At 35.0% G+C, this 22,276-nt stretch overlaps 1 protein-coding gene across 1 annotated transcript in view; it reads right to left on the bottom strand.

The window, feature by feature from the left end:
* Positions 1–22,276, bottom strand: part of LOC108517970 (sperm-associated antigen 16 protein-like) — a 521,001-nt gene that overhangs the window by 229,399 nt on the left and 269,326 nt on the right. The window contains exon 3 of the mRNA XM_017856103.1: positions 21,265–21,450. Within this exon, the coding sequence (XP_017711592.1) occupies positions 21,265–21,450 (186 nt within the window). The remainder of the gene's footprint in view (positions 1–21,264; positions 21,451–22,276) is intronic.

The following is a 22,276-nucleotide window of genomic DNA, read 5'->3' as shown; positions in this document are numbered from 1 at the left end:
AGGAAGAAGGAAGGAAGGAGGGAGGGAGGGAGGGAGGGAGGGAAGGAAGGAAGGAAGGAGGAAGGAAGGAAGGAAGGAAGGAAAGAAAGAAGGGAACTATGGCTGTTCTAAATAATATGTGTAAAATAATCTTAAAGTACAAAGGCAATCTAGAAGCTACTGATGTTAGCACAATGCCCCACACAACTTTTAAACAGGAGACTCCATTGTTAAAGGGCGGTGTGACCTGTATTCTTATTCCAATTGAAACAATCAAAGAAGAAGAAAAGGCTTAAACATGAGATGTGAGACTGTGCATATCTGCCCCTCAAAATCTCATACATGTTACAGAAAAACGTCTGTAACTATGTGAACAGAAAAAGGTCACTTGAAAGTTTGAGGGTTGTTTTTTTCCAAATCTCGTTTTTCTTAATTCTTAGAAGAATAAAGAAAAATAAAGATACATTTGCAAAGACTGCTGCGGGCCACAGGAACTGGAATCCAAATGAGAAGCATTGATATGTATGAAGCAGACGTTGCATGAACCTTTTCTTTGAAATAATGTGACCAGCTTAATTAATTCTAGCTAGAATATATTAACAGTTTATAACAGTTTAATATTCAGGTGAATCCTCCTTCTCATGCTGTAGAACTCATGAATAAGAAATATGTGTCAGTTCATGTCACCTAACTACAGATATATGCAGTGAAGGAAGCTGCAGTTACTTCTGATCCTACATTATAGATTTTTCTGTCATCTGAAAAAGGCTACATTTTGTTCACACGTGTAAGAATTGTACTCACTGAAGTATAGTTATTCATGAAAGATTTGCCAAAGGAGCAGAAAGAAGTTATTTCGATTAATGTTCATTTTAGAAAATAACCTGCATATTCTGCTTCATAATTCCTCACCAGTATGTAGGTTCACATAGTTGAACCTACATACTGTACTTTGTACATAGTTTTTGTGTGGATTTAATTTTGTCAGACTAAAATGTGCTTTCATACACCTCATTATGCAATCAAAATAAAGGCCTATGAAGGCATGGTAAATAATTTAGGAGTTAAATATTCAGTGAGAATATTCTGTCAGTCCTACAGTCAAAACTTATTTGCTTTGATGATCAAGGTTGAGTACCAAAGACCTCACAATACCAACAAATGTACATTTGAAGGTGAAGGGTTGTGATATGTTTGGCAAAATGTTTTTAATTTATTAGAGATTTGCCATGTTGGATGAGTAAAAAATGCACGTTAAAAAGAACTATTGTAGGCCGAGCACAGTGGCTCATGCCTGTAATCCCAGCACTTTGGGATGCCGAGGCAGGTGGATCATGAGGTCAAGAGATCGAGCCCATCTGGCCAAAAATGGTGAAATGCCATCTCTACTAAAAATACAAAAATTAGCTGGGCGTGGTGGCACACCTGTAGTCCTAGCTACTCGGGAGGCTGAGGCATGAGAATCACTTGAACCCGGGAGACAGAGCTTGCAGTGAGCCGAGATCACACTACTAAACTCCAGCCTGGTGACAGAGAGAGACTCCGTCTCAAAAAAAAAAAAAAAAAAAAAAAAAAAAAAAAAAAAAAAAAACTATTGTAGCTAACTAGTACCTTTGCTCCTTAAAATGATAAATAACTGTATGCATTATTTTCATTCAATATGAACAATCTTATTGCTCTGTCTTCTAAATAATACCCTACTGTCTGTAAAGAGAAAGTTTCAAAAAGTACTCAGAATTATTTAGTTCACATTCAGTTTAGGTGTGCAAACACAAGGTCAAAGAGACCCTATCAAACAATATAATAACAAAAAGAAGTTCTGAGGGACTAATTAGTTAAGTTCAGGCACTGAGGGATATGTACCTTTTTAAAAAGAGAGGAGTCTTGGAGAAGTAATTTAACTGTTTGCAATCTTTGGCAAAAAATGTAACAGAAATATATGTATAAAATACATTTATTTTGAAAAGGGAAAAATATTTAAGAATAAATTATAAGGTAAACTGTGAGACAGAGAATAAAATAATATGGCATCAGATTAGGGGCTCCATGGAGTATTTTAAAAGAGAGAGACAAATCAGGTGACTGTCACATGGCAGAGAGACAGCAAAGATAAAGAGAACTAGAGCAGAAATGTGAATGCTTAATGACATAGAACAAATTACTCATAAAAGCTAGTGTTGGATTACTCAATAAAAAGATAATGCATATTCCTAAGCCACCAGCAAAGCATCTGCATCAGATTGGGGAGGTCGTCAAAGGCAAAGACAAAAACAAAGAGAATTAGAGAGTGAGAGAGAGAATTTTTAAAAAGAATTTCATATTCCAAATACGAGCAAATAGAGTAGCATCAATGGGGTCTTCATGAGAAGTCATATTTTGATGGGATTTGTTACACACTTCCTTTATCGTTTGTTTTAATTTTTAAATTTTGAATTATATGCAGAAATTCATTTGTGTGTCTGTTTATCTTTGTGTGTGCTTAAAGTCGTAAAAACTCACAGTTTGACCCTAATAAGAAAAAAAAAAGTTATTAAGCTATTAAGTTATTAAGTTATTAAGCTATTAAGAGTTTGAGGTTAGACAGGAATATTTCTTAGAAAACAATAGTCCCCAACTCACATTTGAAGGGAAAACTATAGATGGATTGCTGGAGAAGAGTCTAGAGGGAAATTAATTCTGAGAAGTTAGCATGAGTAAGTAAGAGGAATAAATTAGATACTACTGAGAATCAAAAATAAAAAAAATGCTAGAAAACGAATATAGCAATTGATGATCAGCGAAGGCAGGTTAAAGTAATTTTTAGATTAGGGGAAAATAGGACTGGCAAGACAAGGAAAATAGAACAGTCAAAACGATTTTGAAAGAAAAAGAAAAATTGCTGAAGGAATCACACTATCTGACTTTAAGACTTACTATATGGTTACAGTAATCAAAACTATATGATATTTGTGAAAGACTGTACATCGATCAGTAGAATAGAATAGAGAACCAGAAGCAGATCCACATAGACTACTGATTTTTTCTTTCCTCAAGGTAATTGTTTCTGTGCCTTTCTCAAAAATTAGGTACTTTGTTTTATTTTTGCTTACAAATTTGCATCATATGGTGTTGGAAAAATTAGAAATTTACAAGCCAAAAAAAGTGTCCTTGACCTAACAAAGGATGTATATTCAGAATACACAGGGCATTTCAACAGAAACTAAACAGTTAAGAAAACAAACCACCCAATTAGAAAATAGGCCAAAAATTAAAGTTACTTCACCAAAAAAGACATATAGATGGCAAGTAAGTATATAAAAAATGTCTAACATTATTAGCCATGGTAGAAATACCAATTAAAACCATTATGAGATACCACCACATGTTAGAATGGAGAAGATAAGAAATACTGATAGTAATAAATGCTGATAGAATGCAGAGAAATGGGATTTCTCATTATTGCCAACATTGTGTAAAACACCACAGACTAGAAAAACAATTTGCACTTTAAAAAATAATGTTAAACATATATTCAACATACAACCCAGCACCTGTATTCATGGGCACATATTCTAGAGAAATGAAGACTCATCTTCAAACAAAACCTATATGTAAATGCTCATTACAGCTTTGTAATATTCCCAAACTGGAAATATGCCAGCTATCCTTCAAGGAGTGAATAAATAAACTGTGATGTATATAGACAATGGACTATTCTTCAGCGATAAAAAGGAAGGAACTATTGATATACACAATAGTTGAATAAATCTCAAGGATATTATGCTAAATGAAAAAAAGCAAATTTCAGATGGTCACATACTATATGATTCTATTAATATAATAATTTTGATTTGACAATGACAGTGATCGAGAACAGATCAGGGGTTGCCAAGAGTTAAGAGTTGGGGGAGATTATGATAATTAAGGGGTAACATGAAGGAGTTTTTAAATGGTTGAGGACCAATCTGTATCCTGATTATGGTGTTGGCTGCACTGGTTGCTCTAATCTACACGTGATACAATTTTGTAGAACTATACACACAACATACCAAAAAACCTCATGTAGAAATTGTTGAAATATGATTGAGGTCTGAGTTTGAGTTAATAATATTGTACCAATGTAAAATTTCCTAATTTTGACAATATGCAATGGTTAGGTAAAATATTATCACTGGGAAAATTTGGGTGAAGAGTACTCAGAAACTATCATTTTAAAATTTATTCTTAGTTTTAAACAAATTCAAAATAAAGAGATATAAAAGAGTAATAAGAATAATCTAAAATATATAGAGCAGAGAAATATGCTTAATCTAAAATCATTCTAACTATCAATTTGCAAAAATTTCCCCAACAGGCCGGGTGCGGTGGCTCACGCCTATAATCCCAGCACTTTGGGAGGCCAAGGCGGGTGGATCACGACGTCAGTAGTTCAAGACCAACCTGGCCAAGATGGTGAAACACAGTCTCTACTAAAAATACAAAAATTAGCTGGGCATGGTGGCATGCGCCTGTAGTTCCAGCTGCTCAGGAGGCTGATGCAGGAGAATTGCTTGAACCCGGGAGGCAGAAGTTGCAGTGAGCCGAGATGGTGCCACTGCACTCCAGTCCGGGTGACAGAGAAAGACTCTGTCTCAAAAAAAAAAGAAGAAGAAAAAAAGAAAAAAATATTTCCCCAACAATCTATGTATAAAAATTAAGACAACAAGTCAGGTCAACTTTTCTCCTAGAAATGATGTGAAAAGTTGTATTTAAGTACTTAGCTCAACTGAAAAAGCATCAATTCTGTCATATAAAATATGGTAAAAATATACCTACAATACTACATTTATATTTGCAAGAAAGTGATTATAAGAGAAATAAAGGGCTAGAAAGAAGGTGTATTGTTTGCAAAATGGTTGCTATCTTAGTCAGTTTGGGCTGCTGTAACAAATATATTAGGATCTGGGTGGCTAAAATAATAAACACTTATTTCTCACAGTTCTGGAGGCTGGGAAATCCAAGATTAAGTTGCGATCAGATCTAATGTTTAGCAAGTGCACAATTCCTGCTTTGCAAATGACTGTCTGATGGTTAATACTACGAGATTAACATTTGAGTCAGTGGACTGGGGAAGGCAGACTCACCCTTAATCTGGTGGGCACCATCTAATCAGCTGCCAGCAAGTATAAAGCAGGCAGAAAAACATGAAAAGTTGAGACTGGCCTAGCCTCCCAGCCTACATCTTTCTTCCATGCTGGATGCTTCCTGCCCTTAAACAACGGATTCCACGTTCTTAAGTTTTGAGACCCAGATTGGCTCTCCTTGCTCCTGAAGCTTGCAGACAGTCTATTGTGGGACCCTGTGATTGTGTAAGTTAATACTTAATAAACTCCCATATATATATACTTGTATATATATATATGTGTATATATACACACATATATATGAAAGACATGTATATATATACAGATACATACATATATACATAAAATGATATATATACTTATACACACACACATACATATATATATATCCTATTAGTCCTGTCCCTCTAAAGCATGCTAATACACTGTCTTATAGTATGTTCATGTGGCAGAGAACAAAGAAGAAAGAAGCAAAGTCTTTCGTGTCTTTTCTTTTCTTTTTTTTTTTTTTTTTTTTTTTTTTTTTTTTTGAGACAGAGTTTTGCTCTGTTGCCTGGGCTGGAGGGCAACATCATGATCTCTGTTCACTGCAACATCCACCTCCTGGGTTCAAGCGATTCTCCTGCCTCAGCCTCCTGAGTAGCTGGGATTATAGGTGCACACCCCCATACCTGGCTAATTTGTTTTTGTATTTTTAGTAGACATGGGGTTTCACCATCTCATGTCTCTTTTTATAAAGGCACAACTCCCATTCAAGAAGTCTCCATCCTCATGACCAAATCACCTCCTAATGGATCCACCTTCAAAGACTATTACATTGAGAATTTAAGCTTCAATATATGAACTTTGGAAGGACACAAACATATAGCCCATAGCACTCCATTCCTGGGCCCCCACAATTCATGTCCTTCTCACAATAAAATGTACATTAATTCCATGCCAACAGAATTGCTGTACCTAATATTGTATCAAATCTAAAGTTCAAAGCCTTATCTAAATATTATCTAAATTATATATGGTTGAATCTTGAGGTATTGTTTATTATGAGCTAAAATTCCTCTCTCCCTATGAACACATGAAACCATTTATGTACTTCCAAAATAAAGTGATAGGATAAGGCATAGGACAAATATTTCCATTCCAAAATGGAGAAGTCAGAAGAAAGATAGATGTGTCAGGTCTCAAGAAACTCCAAAACCTAACAAGGCAAACTCTACCAGATCTTAAGCCTCAACAATAATCCTCCTGAATTGATGATGCTCTGCCTCTGGACCCAGTGGGATGGAAGTTTTGCCTGTGTAGCACTGCTAGGCAAGGAACACAGGCCCCAGTAGCTCTGCCAAGTGGGGGTCATGACTCCATGGCTCAAGACAGGCTCTGTATAGCCTATTGGAACCAAGAATATTACCCTATCCATTGGTGGGTTCACATATTGGTCTTGCCCTTTAAAGTAGAGATAGAGTCAGCCCTGTCCCCCAGGCCCATGTACTCTGGGCCTTTGGTGAGAATGGCAGCCCTGATAAACTCTGAAAATGACTTGAGGGTCATTCTTCTCTTGTCTTGAAGAATAACATGTGTTTGCAGTTGAATAGTTCTACTGTCCAGTGCTATAGGGTCTAAGAAGTCCAACAACTTTTCTTCACTTTATTCCATTTTGGTGCCAGTATTTCTGTGGTGTATTTCCATCTCTATACCTGGCTTCTGTTGAGATGTCTGATTAGGTTCTTGGATCACATTCATACTAATCTTCTTATGAAATGGTAGCCTGGCCACACGCTTTGTGTTCCCTGCAACTTGGATAGGCTAAGAATTTTCCAAATCTTTAAGTTTTGGTTCCTTTTTGCTTAGTGATTCCTTCTTTCTCTTCAATTCCTTTTGCTCATCACACTTTACTATAAGCAGTCAGGAGGAACCAAGCTGATCCTTTAAAACTATACATAGAAACTTTTTTAGCTAATATCCACATGTGTTGCTTGCAAATTCTACCTTCCACAAAATACTAGAACATGAATACAATTCACCAAAGTTCCTTGCCACTTTTTAACAAAGACTGCCTTTTCTCTGTTGTCCAATAACATATTAACCATTTTTGTCTGAGATCACATGAGAATAGCCTTTATTGTCCATATTTCTGGTGACATTACATGATCACTTATGTAATCTCTAATACAGAGACCCTTTCTAGCTCTCTTCTTTACTTTCTGAGCTCTTACCAGAGTCACATTTAAAAGTCCCCTCATAGCAATATTATCTTCTTTCAGCACGTACCTCAAAATCTTTCCAGACTCTACCCATTACCTACTTCCAAAGACACTTCCATATTCTCAGGTATTTGAAATAGTAGCACTCCACTTCTAAGTACCAATTTCTATATTAGTCAGTTTGGGCTGCTACAACAAAAATACCACAGATGGGGTGATTTAAATAACGAACATTTACTTCTCACAGTTCTGGAGGCTGGAAAATCTAAGATGAGGTTGCCAGAAGATCCAGTGCCTGGTGAAAGCCCACTTTCTGGTTTGTAGATGGCCATCTTCTCGTTGTATTTTGATATGGTGGACAACAAAGAAATTAAAGTCTCTTGTCTCTTCCTACATAAGGGCACTAATCTCATTCACGAGGGCTCTACCTTCATGATCTAATTAATTCCCAAAGGCCTCACTTTCAGATATCATCCCATGGGGGATTTAGGCTTTAACACATGAGTTTTGGAGGGACACAAACATTTAGTCCATAGAAGTCGCCATTGTTTCTTTTCCTATATGCACACTTTTGAGTATTCCACTCCCACATGAACTATAATATTGGCCATGTGATTTGCTTTGGTCAATGATACAATAGTAAGTAAAGGTTTGAATAAGTTCTTGTTAATTGGAGCTTACTTTTTCTTGCTGCTAGCCCATTTCTGCCACTGTGTGGAAGTGAGATATCATATAGAAACTTTCCCCAGCTGTTCCAACTGAAGCTAGAAACATGTGAATGACTATTCCAGACTCCCCAGCTCCAGGTAAGTCAATACAGAAGAAATACCCAACCAACACCCAGAGAAAAAGGAAATATAAATCACTGATGGATTTGGTGGAAGAATAAAAATGTTCTACTATTTCTTCTATTTGCTCGGTGAAATAAAAATCCATGTTGTCGCTCAGAAAAAAAGTGACTGGGGAGAATGTTAGGGATCTGAGGAGAAAGGTATGAAATACTCATCTCATATTGTAGAAAGTTAATTGATAGAGAAAATTCAGTTTTTCAACTTGTGAGTTGAGGTTATAAACATGAAATGAAACATGTCAGCCTGATTCTGATTTTTTTCCATAGCCATGGTCAGCTGAACAGATGTAGGCAAAGCAGGCAGAGAATTAGGTTTAGCCAGAGTTGGGGTTTTGACAGGCAAGAAATGTGGAAGAAGAGAGGGGCAGGAAATTGAAACTATGTGAGGAAGACTTTGGCATCTACTCAGGGGAAGAAGGAAAGAATAGGAAGCCTATTATCAAGGGCAAAAAAATAAAAAGGTATAAACAATTAATTGCTAATACTGCTGGTATCAAAGAATTGTTGCAGTGAGTGATTAGAGTATACAAGCTGGAGAGAGAAGAAATGGTGCTCACAGTGTAGAAAATGTAAAATCAAGACTTGAAAAAAGTTGGAACCAAGGGAGGAAGGAACTGTGAGGCTAGTGTGTTGGCTGGACTTTCAGATTGGATTCAGTATCCATGTTGCAAACAAGGATGACAGTAAGTCAAGTGCTATGTTATTCAAACTATGATGAGAGTAATGAAGGGGCCAGTATATGACTAAAATGGAAGGGAAGCTAACGGTATAGTCACAAAGCAAGTACGTATAAAAAGCTGTAATTTTGTGGGAAGAGAGAGGAAGTAAAGTGGTCTAGACATGAAGAGCAGGAGGGAACATAAGTTATTAGTTAAGATATTAATTCAACAAATGTTTACTACTTTCCCAGTATGTTCCAAGCTCAGTGTTTTGGCTACTAGAAAGCCATTAGTGAAGAAACAAATTTCACGAATTTTAAAATTTTGCAAAATTTTAAAATCAATTATATTTATATACCTCAGTGATAGCATCCACATGCTTAACATTCATTATGATTATAAATCTCCAGAGAAGGATTAAAAAGGAGTTACAGGCTCAATTAGAAAAGGAAATTGATATTCTCAAAGGATGGATAGCCAGTATAAGCAAGAAGATAAATTGTACACTGAAGGGACTGAGGATATAGAATATTTTGTTGATGACAGATATTTAATTCCAAACCATGCAGTGGAAGGAGATCAGAGGTAAGTGAGAGATAGAGTCTGACTGGTGGATATATGAACAATATCTAGAATATAATGGCTGGCATTTTTGTTGTGACCCAGATAAATAAGGCTGTTAATTTAATGAGATTAATCCCGATGGCCTCACAAGAGAAGGTGAACAATCATTTTCAATTTAGGGATTGGTTCCTTGGTGGTTTGTAAGAATATGAACATAGATAATGAGAATCATTATAACTCAGGTAATGAAGAGATAATTTGTTGTTAGAGATATCACTGAAAGCCTCAAGTCTAACACAATGTAGGCTGTTTAAAAATAAGTTAGGATAAAATAAGAGTTGGGTTAAGAAGTTATTGCATATATAATTTATGTGTATTTGTTAATTAAAATATTTGTATAAGAGATTTACAATTCATAAAGATTAGGAACATAGGTACTATTATTGGGGTGCAGATATATAATTTATGATCATAGTTTTGCATAGACATATGCTATATTAATTTATGTAGGTAAAGTAGTGAAGTTAATTTATTCTGGAGATACTGGCATTAATATTTTCTAAAAAGTGCATTTGATTTGTGACCAGAAGCAGGTGGCTCATGCTTGTAATCCTCTCTACTCTGGAGAATAAGGCAGGAGGATCAATTGGAGCCAGTAATTGGATACCAGCCTGGGCAACATAAGGAGACCGCTATTCCTAAAAAAATAATAAATAAATACACAATTACCCAGGTGTAGTTGTGCCTGCCAGTAGTCTCAGCTACTCAGGAGGCTGAGGCAGGAGGACTGCTCGAGACCAAGAGTTCCGGGCTACAGTGAGCTATGATTGTACCACTGCACTCCAGCCCAGGCAACACAGCAAGATGCTATCTCTAAAAAAACTTTTAAAATTTTCACAAAATAGCTAGAAAATACACAATGAAATAAATCATATGTCACCTCTAAAACTGGAACCACTAGAGGTTTTCATAAATGTGTCAGATATTTTGGCACAGCTAATTTTAAAACGTTAAATGCCCACTTTTTTAATGGTAGTTATGGCTGTTATATAATTACATGTTATGTGTTTCTAGGTTAAAATTTTGCACCTTTTCAAATGCATATTTATAAAATTACCATGAAGTTTCAATAGTACGTGTATGCCTTGAATTTGTAGATAAGAAATTTTACTAGGACATGTATTGAAACAAAATACAAAAGATAACTATGTCATTCTACATCTTCAACGTTAAATAGGAAAACACTATTTTTGGATTCCTCTGATTTTGTCTGCATATGTAAGACATAATTTTTACTAGCCAGAGATAAAAATTTTAAACATAAACTGGTTGAGATACAGCACATCTTTATATTATTATCTCTAATTGTTATTGCTGAATAGCATTTTATATAGATTCTTGCTAATGTGTACATTTCTAAAATTCACTATTTTCTTCCTTACTCAAAACAAAAAGCAAATGGACATAATAATCCCAAAGCAAATTGAAATAGAACCATCACAGAAAAGCTTGCTCTTCATGTGAAAACTGCTTCAAACGATATTAATTGGGTGGTTTATGTGTGCCAGGTACCTGAAAAGAATCCTAATGCTAGTGAAAACTAAAATCATCTTTGTAAAATAAAAGACTTGGCACCATTTTTAATGTTCACCTCATTGGTGGCTTATTACTCCGAAGGTTCTTAATTCTTTCCATTAATAGAGAACTAGGATTCATTCATGACATCTGAGGAAGACAGTCACTCTCAGTGATACCCCCTTGTCATCTCTAGTGGAAAGGAATTAATCTTTTGATCAATGGCCAAGTCAGGGAGCTTGTCTAATGATTTATAAGCCACAGGTAACCAGTGACACTTTTCTCTATAATGTAAGCTACACAAGGGCAAGGGTCTGGACCATTCCATTCAGTGCTATATCCCCAGCTCCAGGGATATGACTTGGTGCACAGTTGGTAAATATTGCATAAATAAACAATCAGTTTCTAAGTAGGAGTGATTTTTAGTAATTACTTGTCAAATCTAGTGAAGGATATAAGAAAGTATGGAAAAAATCAGGAAGGAATATTTTTCTAGAAGGTAGAATTCTGCTGGAGGTATTGCTTCCCTCATGACTCATTCTAGATTGCATGGAGACCAAAGATTATTCCATGGTTCCTTGACTGAAGATGGTCCGGTCTTTTTATCCAGAACACAAGTTAACAAGTTTTGCTCTTTTTGATAAGTGTTAGGATTTTGCATAAACTCATGTCAGACAATGGGAGGTAATATTACTTAAATTTTCTATTGAAATTATATTTTCTAGTCCTTTAAGAGAAAAAAACTCCTCATCTTTATTATCTAAATAGAAATGATTTTCCATATAACAGTATAGTTTAACAATAAGAAAGTAGTTTAATTCTGCCAAAATTGTATTGCTTGCCATTTTTTATGTTTAGTAACCAGTTTACTTCTTTTATTTTGATTTGATGTCCTTGGACATTTGATTTGTTTCCATAGTAATTGAATCAAATTATAAATTTTTATTTAAATTAAAACCATTTTAATAATTACAAAAACAAAGTTTTAGGGATATAATAATAACGGTTGCTGTCTGAAATAAATGGTTTTAAAAGCTCGGTTTTGGAGTAATAGATAACATATATTTTGATTGAAATTTAAAATATTTAGGATAGTTACATAATTAGTTTTTGCCACTCTATAATTAATTTCTGAATAAACTCACTTCATCAAGTAAGTATACATAAATGTGTGAGAATACACACACATGCATACATGTACAATTAAATCTTAAATATAAAACAAACGTGATTTTCATTTTTTACCTCAGGTGGACTATGGCTACATATCATTTTATTTTAACATACATTAGTGCAGAAATACACTAAACCCTGTTAGTTATCAGCATCGAGGAGGACTAAGACTTATGCTAAGACTTATGCTAAGACTTNAATTGAATCAAATTATAAATTTTATTTAAATTAAAACCATTTTAATAATTACAAAACAAAGTTTTAGGGATATAATAATAACGGTTGCTGTCTGAAATAAATGGTTTTAAAAGCTCGGTTTTGGAGTAATAGATAACATATATTTTGATTGAAATTTAAAATATTTAGGATAGTTACATAATTAGTTTTGCCACTCTATAATTAATTTCTGAATAAACTCACTTCATCAAGTAAGTATACATAAATGTGTGAGAATACACACACATGCATACATGTACAATTAAATCTTAAATATAAAACAAACGTGATTTTCATTTTTTACCTCAGGTGGACTATGGCTACATATCATTTTATTTTAACATACATTAGTGCAGAAATACACTAAACCCTGTTAGTTATCAGCATCGAGGAGGACTAAGACTTATGCTAAGACTTATGCTAAGACTTACGCTAAGACTTAGACTAAGACTTTGACCAGATTATTTTGTGTAGAGTTGGAGAAAAGCTGTTGCATATTTTACATGGGAAAGTTCTTGCTTCGATTGGCAGTAATAAAGCAGAAATTTATCATGTCATAAACTATATATATATATTCACTCTTTTTGGAATATCTTTAGTTTCATTTGTACTCATTCTAATTATGTCTAATACATAGCTTTTTTTGGTTTATGAGACAACAGAAAGTGTACATTATATAGCATGTTAGATCCAAATTATACAATTCAGTGATATGTAATAGCATTTACTGTAGAAAGGAATAGGGATGAATTTTAAAATCCTAAAGACATTTACCTTTTTTTAAAATTATTGATCCATGTATACTGATATCAAAGAACATTCACATCAAGTTTATCGCAGTGGACATTTGCTTGAGCCATTCTTCCCACATACACACAAAGCCATATTGAATGTGAGAAGAGATTCTCAATTTTTCAATCATGACATAACTTGCTAAATGAAATCTGAACTTTAGCTTTAATACAATTGTCTTCATAAGGTAGATATTTCTTGAATAGTGCTTTTTAATTATGTACTTTTGGGGGGAAAGGAAATGAAAAAATATATGCTGTATTCTGTTTTCTTCACTTTTTGTGCTTATTTATGTGTTTATGCTCCATAATACTCAGATATCATTTCAAGCCCATATGTCAAGGGGGAACAATTCATTTGAATGTACTTGAAAATCCAAGAAGATGTAATAATTAATTATCCTGGTGTAACAGGAGAAATTGATCACAAGAGGTCAATTTAAGTATCTTACCATTTCTTATAATGTAACGTAATTATGTTTCAAGCATTACTTTGACAGTCTATTAATATATACCTTGGGTGCCCTTTCAAGTATAAGAAGGCAAAGTGGGGATCTTTACAATATAAGACAGGTATTAATGTACCAATAATCCATGCCCTTGAGTCTTAATACTTCTTCTTACATTATGGTGTTTTAAACCCATTAATATTATACAATATATCCTCCTTTGCTAGTATAGCCAACTTTGCAAATGAAACATAAAGAACATAAAATATACTAATGGAACATTGTGTGTTACAAATACTAAACTCCATTGTATTACTAGTTTGGTGCTATCTTATTATTATTGATTTTGTAATAAGAACATTTCTTTAATTTTAGAGTCCACTTTCATGCATTATTTGCCTTCCCCTTCAAAATAATAGTATATATCATTAACAGAAGGTGATTCATTACAACAATCTTAACATTTCACATCTCCTGTTTCTTAATTTATCTGTTTTCTTTACAAATAGACTTCTGTTTCTGTCATCTCATCCAGCACAGGGGTTATGATTGGCTACATAATTACTAAAATAAAAATGAAGTGATGCTAGGAAGTGTGCAGAAGTGAAACATTCAATTTTCTTCAGTGGAAATGTTAGACGAACAATGAGAAGGCATTCCTCATTCTGTCATGGTTTCTGGATCACCAGTTGATACACCTGGTTGGAAAAGCCTTTCATAATGTTTATATTAGTGTCCCAGTATAAAGAGAATGAGCCTTTGCTTTTCAGTTGTATGAAAATGTAACAGGTCATTTGTTTTCTCTCTCTCTCACAATTCACAGTACTTCAGAAACTCCTGTTGTCTTTATCTTTCAAATCTATCCAGAATACAATTTTTCTGACCTTCACTATTCTCATGGCTAAAACCTTCTACATCTTTGGCCTGGATTGTTACAATAGTTCCCCAATTGGTCTTTTGCCTGTTTTTAAGCTTCCACCCCTCCTCTGCCACTATCTAACCTCAAAACAGTAGCCAGAGTCATCTTATTAGAATGTCAAACAGATTGAGACTCTTCTGCTCAAAACCCTCTAATGATTTCCTGTTTCATTGATATTAAAGGTCAAAGTAATTGACAGGGGTTATAAGGACCTATGTTATATGTGCACACTCATTTAACTGCCTTACCCCACCATTCTCTCATCTGCTCACTTTATTCCAGTCATGCTGGCCTCTTTGCTGCTTAGCAGTCACATAGGTCATGCTACCACCATAGGAAAGCTTCCTGATCAGAAGAGTTTGGCATATTCTCCTCCCAAATATCTACTTGGCTTGCTGCTTCACCTTACTCAGGTTATCCAAATGTCAACTTAATAACAAGAATTTTCTCGACCTTCCTGTTTAAAATTGCAAGCTTTTCAATGCCTGCTATACCTTTTCACCTTCTGTGCTCTATTTTTCCTCTACAAAATTTGTCAGCTCTAAATATTATATGTAATTATTAATTATTATCATTTTTCATTTGGCTTATTTTCTGCCTCCCGAAATAATGCCATCGACATAAGGGCAGAAGTTATTGTCTATCTTACTCACTATTATAGCTTAGTAACTAGAATAAGGCATAGAACGAAGTGCTCAATGCATATTTGTTGGATCTATAATCAAATAAATAAACCTGTGAGGTCAACCATGTGGAAAGTACTATTTTTATTCCATCAGCTTAACTACAATGAGCAAAACTCATTCCTATTAGGAAATGTGGTCAACGCTACATAAAATTTAAATTCTTGGTGTTTTTCATTATTTCAGTGAAAGCATCATTATTGAAACAGTGTCCTACTAATGGAGACACTTACAGTTGCATATTTTTATAACGGATAACTAGTCTTACAAGCATTACCTCCATGTAAACCAAGCATTCAACTTACACATGTTGCTATTGGCAAGCAGGACTTCATGGACTACAACAGCATTGAAATAGACAATAAAGATGGGAAGAAAGAAGGGGCAAGAGAAGAAAAAAGAGGGAGTAGACTAGTCATCTATTATCAGCACAAAATTTCCATTAGTACTACTTCAAATAATTTGAGAACACTTCAGAGCTTGTCTTGGTTGCCTTACTAATATGTCATGAGGGAAAAACATATCACCTGAAAAGTATTCATGGGTGCCTATAGTAGACTAGGCAAGCAAAAATACTGTAACAAATAGACTGAAAATATAATGTCTCAGATCAAGTAGAAGTGTCTTATTTTTATTATTATTATTTTTTTTTTTTGAGATGGAGTCTTACTCTGTTGCCCAGGCTGGAGTGCAGTGGCATGATCTCAGCTCACTGCAAGCTCCACCTCCCAGGTTCACATCATTCTCCTGCCTCAGCCTCCTGAGTAGCTGGGACTACAGGTGCCCACCACCATGCCCAGGTAACTTTTTGTGTTTTTAGTAGAGACTGGGTTTCACTGTGTTAGCCAGGATGGCCTCGATCTCCTGACCTTGTGATCAGCCTGCCTTGGCCTCCCAAAGTGCTGGGATTACAGACGTGAGCCACCGCGCCCAGCCTAGAAGTGTATTTTCTTATTGCTGGAGAGTCCAGAGAATGTTGCAGGCTAACTGGAGTTACAAAACAGGGGTAGCTTTACTTTAAGCAGCTTGACAATTGTTCTGTCATTTTCAATAATAGGCTTCTAAGATTATTGTGCTCATTGTCATTGGTATTCCATTCCACCACAAGGCAGGAAGAATAAGGATATAGTGCCTGGTACTTTAACTAATATTCTATTGTACAGTACTTAGTGACATAGACATACTTAACTAATTGAGGCCAAGAAATATCATTTAGATATACAGCCAAGTGCCCAACTAATATGGAAGAAGGAGCAAGTGGATTCTAGTGAAAAGCTAACAGTCTCTGCCACAGTTTGACCTTTTTCTCACCAAATATCTGTGTCATCCTTTCTTCCACATATAGAATATTCACTGACTTTCTTCCCTTCACAACCAAAAAAAGAAACATCCCCAGATCTCTTCTTCAGTTACTGCCTGTCTCACAGTTCATGATCTGTGGCTGACACACAATCTGCATCATTTGGTTCAACAGTGTCACTTGCATTATACGGTAACCAGTGAAACAAAATACAAGTTTTTGCTTCCCACCACCATCACCACCATGAACACAATGCACCATTGTGAAGTAAGGACAGAATAACTGTAAAATAAACTGTAATACAGAAAATAGAAACATGGGAAACATACAAGCATCACTAGTCCAAATAGTGAAAAACTAGGCAGGCATCATGAGGAACTTTGCCGTGGTACTGAAGAAAGTTCCTTGACTGGATCATGGTTGTCTCCCAGAGGAGCACCTTTCCCCATTGTTCTTTGTGGCTTCTGGCTTAGTTCCATTGTAGGTTCCTTCTCGTTCATTATCCTCTGTGGCCATATTGAGATTGGTGCTATGGTCTCTGCCTTCCTTCTGAACTGTGCAAAAATACAAGTCCACTTTTTTTGGATGCAAGTTTGGGGCTCTGAGGACTGTTTCACTGTTTGAAGAGTCAGGGGGGTTTAAGGATAGGCTTATAGTTTCCTTGTCAATCCAATTCTCTCAAAAACTTGACAGGTTTCTAATATAGTTGCTTCCAGGCAATGCAATGCCACAATAACCACAAATTAAAGTAAACATAGTTCTTAAACCTTCTTTATTTTCCTCTTCCCATGTAATTGTAAGAGCATCAGACACAATACACTTAGAAATAAGGACCACAGATCTATCTCCCAACATTTGGGGTCAAGAAGCTGTTGAATTTTACAAGTCCGTCTGTTTCCTACTGTCCTTGGTACAAACCACCCAATTCTTGCCTGTATAACACCTTGGTAAAACAGCTGGAATAGCTACATTCAGTAACATTTTGACTGTTTCCAACCCCCTTTCCTTCAAGTTACAAGCAAAGCAGGCACATGGTCTGCCTTCCAAATATCAGAGTAACAGTATGATATAACTGCTCAGCCAAATACCCAGCTACCTTGGAAGAAAAGCAGCCAGGAGTCAACTAGAATACCTGATCTGATATTATAAACATAAATGGTAGATGCATTGCATATTCCCTTATTGCTTCAAAATTGCTGCATTTTAAATTACTTGTAATCTCATTGAAGGCAATGGTTGAGTATGAGAATTGTCTTAGGTCTATAACACAGGCCAACACTGTTAACTCATTTGATGAATACTTAACTGATTAATGTTATGTACAAATGCCTCTAAATGCCTCTAAAGAAATACAAATTATTTTTTATAGCTGAGATATTTTCTGATTTTTCTATCCCATTTTCATCATTTTATTGATTTGTGTAGGATAAGACAGCATAATTATATTATAGTTTGAATGTGGATGGGACAGGGAGAATATTTAGAATACTTTCGCCATACTTACTTGTTGATTCACTCTTTATTCATTTATGTGAGTAAACCACCATGTGCCATGCACTCTCTGCTTGGGTTACACTGGTGTGTATGTTTTCAAATGACCACTAAGTGAAATACATAACAATTTATATATCTGATCATTCAGAAGATAATAAAAAAGCTACTGTTAATTATTCACAGAAACTTTGTAGAGTACGGAATTATTTAGACTGTCATAGATAATGGTTCACAGATTCTGATTAGCACTTAGTAAATATGAATCTTGATCTGAAATTTTTTATATTGTTGATGCTTCACAGTGATCCAACTTTTTGGTGAGGAACTAAATGGATGGTCTTACCAGGTATTGTCCAATTCTGAAACAGTTGCAGGGCTAGGGATAGAACACCAATCAAGGCTGTTCAAGACTGAGCCAGAAGCTTGAAGGAAAGGATGGGTGTGAAAAGAGAAGAATGTATTCTAAACTCTTTCTTCTCTGGTGACTAATACTGTCTACCAATATAAATTTGTTATTTATTAAGAACTGTGGAGCATGGCCAGGTGCAGTGGTTCACACCTGCAACGCCAGCACTTTGGGAGGCTGAGGTGGGCGGATCACCTGAGCTCAGAAGTTTGAGAGCAGTCTGGCCAACGTGGTGAAACCCCGTCTCTACTAAAAACACAAAAATTAGCCGGGTGTGGTGGTGTGTGCTTGTAGTCCCAGCAACTTGGGAGGCTTAGGCAGGAGAATTGCTTGAACCCAGGAAGCGGAGGTTGCAGTGAGCTGAGATTGTGCCACTGCACTTTAGCCTAGGTGACAGAGCAAGGCTTGGTGTGTGTGTGTGTATGTGTTTGTGTATGTGTGTTTATATATATATGGAATATATATATATGGAATTATATATATATGGAATATATATATATGGAATTATATATATGGAATATATATACGGAATTATTCAGACTGAGTGTCATAGATAAGTGTTCATAGATTCTGATTAGCACTCAGTAAATATGAATATTGATATGAAATTTTTTTGTATTGTTGATGTTTCACAGTGATCCAACTTTTTGGTGAGGAACTAAATAGATGTTCCTACTAAGTATTGTCCAATTCTGAAACATATATATATATATACACACACACACACACAAACACACACACACACACACACACACATATGCAGTATCAAGCCAAGAATATACGACACAGCATAGCATAGCTCCACCACCATCCACCTTATCAAGGCAAATAATCTCTTGCCTTAAGTAACTAAGCCAGTTCAAATAATCTACGAAATTTTGAAGAAAGACACTAGTTTTAGACATATCTATATAGTATTGATCTGAGAGCAATTATAAATTAGAGTTTGGTATTTTGTGACTCTAAAAGGCATACCAATAGCCACTATAGAAACAATCCATTTCTACTTTGTCAATACTTGTCCACTGCCTCAATGCCAAAATTAGTACAATTTTTTTTTTTTTTTGTCCTTGATGATGACAGTGAACTCTTGACAGTGATGGGAAACTTGAAGTTTAAAGAATTTTGGCATCAATCAGAAGCAATTTTGGTCTGTTATATCAAGATTTATTGGGCACCAATGGGAAGTCAGTATTTGGATACCAGGGTCATAAAGAAAAGTTGCCAAGTCAAAGTGTTTGAAATCATTCCAAGTAGGGCTGAGACTACTGAGGATTAGTTTTTTAACCATAGTTTGCTTTTGAACACCCTAAGTAGTTAAGAGTTCTAAAGACATATCATATTTTAGAATAGATCACTGTTTTCTATTAAGATCCTCAACCAAGTCAAAAGTGATACAAAATTCAAATTAAATATTAGTGTTAAAATTCCATTGATCTATTATATTTATGAAATCCAGTCACACCTTATAGAAATATAATAAAGAATTATACATGATTAGACATTCCAGATAAACAGTAAGTACTCATCTGAGAATTAAAAGCTATCTGAAATTGTCACTATTTCAGATAGACATAGGTCTACAATATGTTGTTCACAATCACGTTTTCTCCTATGGAGCATGCTAATTTTATTTAGCTATAGCTTTATGACTCATGTGGATCATGCTACTCATCCACTAATGCCCTGGATCTTTCACGGACTTATCAGGATACGGAACTTGCACCTATCATTGTAACAATAATAATTTCACATACAGGATGGTAAAAACTGAATAAAGTTTCTAACTAAGTAACTAAAAAAGGGAAAAGAGAACATTAAAGTTATCATGGAGATAACAACTTCAAGAAAGAGCTACACCCCTAGGACTGAGTGAACACAGGGAATAAGGTAGAAACAATCCATTTCTACTTTATTTGTCAATACTTATCCACTGCCTCAATGCCAAAATTAGTACAATATATATTTTTTTGTCCTTGATGATGAAAGTGAACTCTTGACAGTGATGGGAAACTTGAAGTTTAAAGAATTTTGGCATCAATCAGAAGAAATTTTGATCTGTTGAAGGGGGGACCTTCAAAATGGAACCTCAGTCCTTTGAGGAGAGGGCACTTCTCTGCTGTTATGGGTGTTCCTCTGATTGGATGGAGGCCCTTCCAGAGCTGGGACCACAGACTACTGAGAAAGTTTGATGGATGATATATAACCCCTTAGCTGAAGGAGTTAGCATATTTGATAGTAGCTACGTTTGCCTCTTTGTATCATATTTGCAGACCTAACAGAATGTAATGAACACCCAAAATATATGGGTGATAGTAATTTCAATATTTTAAACATAAGGACTTTGTCTATCTTGAATTAAAATCAAAACATAACGCTTCCAAATCCACATGATACGTATAGGATTTTACATACAATACAATGTACTATTTCCTACAATTTGTGAATTAACAAGAAACATTTAATCAAGAATATCACAACATAACAAATTAAGCATAAAGAAAATAATTAGTTCTGTTAGATTTATGTTTGTTAAACTATTAAATTTAACAGTACAGAGTGATAACAAGCCCGTGGAAAGCAGAACTAAAAATCCAACTCTTTAAAAGAAGTATTTGTTTCTATCCTGCTTAAAACAAACAGCTTTCCAATGAAGCAATTCTAATCTTATTACACAGGCTTGATCTTGATACTTATATTTAGAAAGAAATTATTATATCAACAAAGATTAATGGAGTTAGAAATGGATTTCACAAAGATTATTTAAGTAACTCTATAATCTTATCAACTAACAGTTTCTTTTAATGTTTCCCAGGGGTAGCATCGAGGAAAAAAAAAAAAAGAACTTTACCTATGTGTATGTATCAACACAGAGGATTAGTAATGTTTAAAGTACTGCTTACCTATTAACATCCCAGATTTTGCTAGTTTTATCCAGTGAGGAGGAAGCCACAAAATTGCCGCAGGAGTGCCACGTGCAGGACCATACTGCGTGACTGTGTCCTTCAAAGGTCAAAATGCAATCGCCTTTATGTAGATCCCATAATTTAACTGTAGTGTCACCACTTGAAGTAGCCAATTTGTTGCCACTATTTGCAAAAACATTAAGACACAGCTTGTTTAAAAACTAACATAATTAAGTTTTAAGAATACTGCATTCTATGAGTAATTTGTGTGTATGTGTATGTATCTGATTTATTTTTACTTATAGTGGCATATCTAAATGACTAAACATTATTATCTTATTTGGGTCTACACAATTGCTAACTTGAATTGCTTAGTAATTCAAGCTGAAGAGAGAAACTGCTGCTGTACTGTTTCTAGATTATTTCTTCTAGATTCTTCTAGATTAATTCACTAAATCAGTGTTTTCGTTACCAATGTTTGTTTGGTTCAGCATTGTATATATTAGGCTCTGTGGATAAGCGGACCTCAGAACAATAAAAATTTAGAGATGGGCTAAATCAGTTTCAAAAACATAATACAATATGAAAGAGTAAGTCAGCATTGCTTATGTTTAGATTAATTAAATGCTTCAGGAGTGCAGTTTGGATGAAGGAAGAAGTAAATCAGGAATGAGAGATCTTTGAGTTAGATTATGAGAGATCAAAGAGATGTTTAAGGGCTGGGTGGTTGAGGATGACTCATTCAATTTTACATTTCAGTAATTAGTAGACCTTAAAACAGTGGCTTTCAAGTGGTGGACACAAAAGCTAATTGGAAGAAACTGCATCAACTAACAAGCAAAATAACCAGTTAATATCATAATGGCAGGATCAAGTTCCCACATAACAATATTAACCTTAAATGTAAATGGACTAAATTCTCCAATTAAAAGACACAGACTGGCAAACTGGATAAAGAGTCAAGACCCATCAGTCTGCTGTATTCAGGAGACCCATCTCACATGCAGAG

This window comes from Rhinopithecus bieti, unplaced genomic scaffold (assembly GCF_001698545.2).
Source record: "Rhinopithecus bieti isolate Rb0 unplaced genomic scaffold, ASM169854v2 scaffold_41905, whole genome shotgun sequence".
In the NCBI taxonomy this organism is placed as follows: domain Eukaryota; kingdom Metazoa; phylum Chordata; class Mammalia; order Primates; family Cercopithecidae; genus Rhinopithecus; species Rhinopithecus bieti.
The sequence above is the reverse complement of the archived record's forward strand: the minus strand, read 5'-3'. Positions and strand labels throughout refer to the sequence as shown.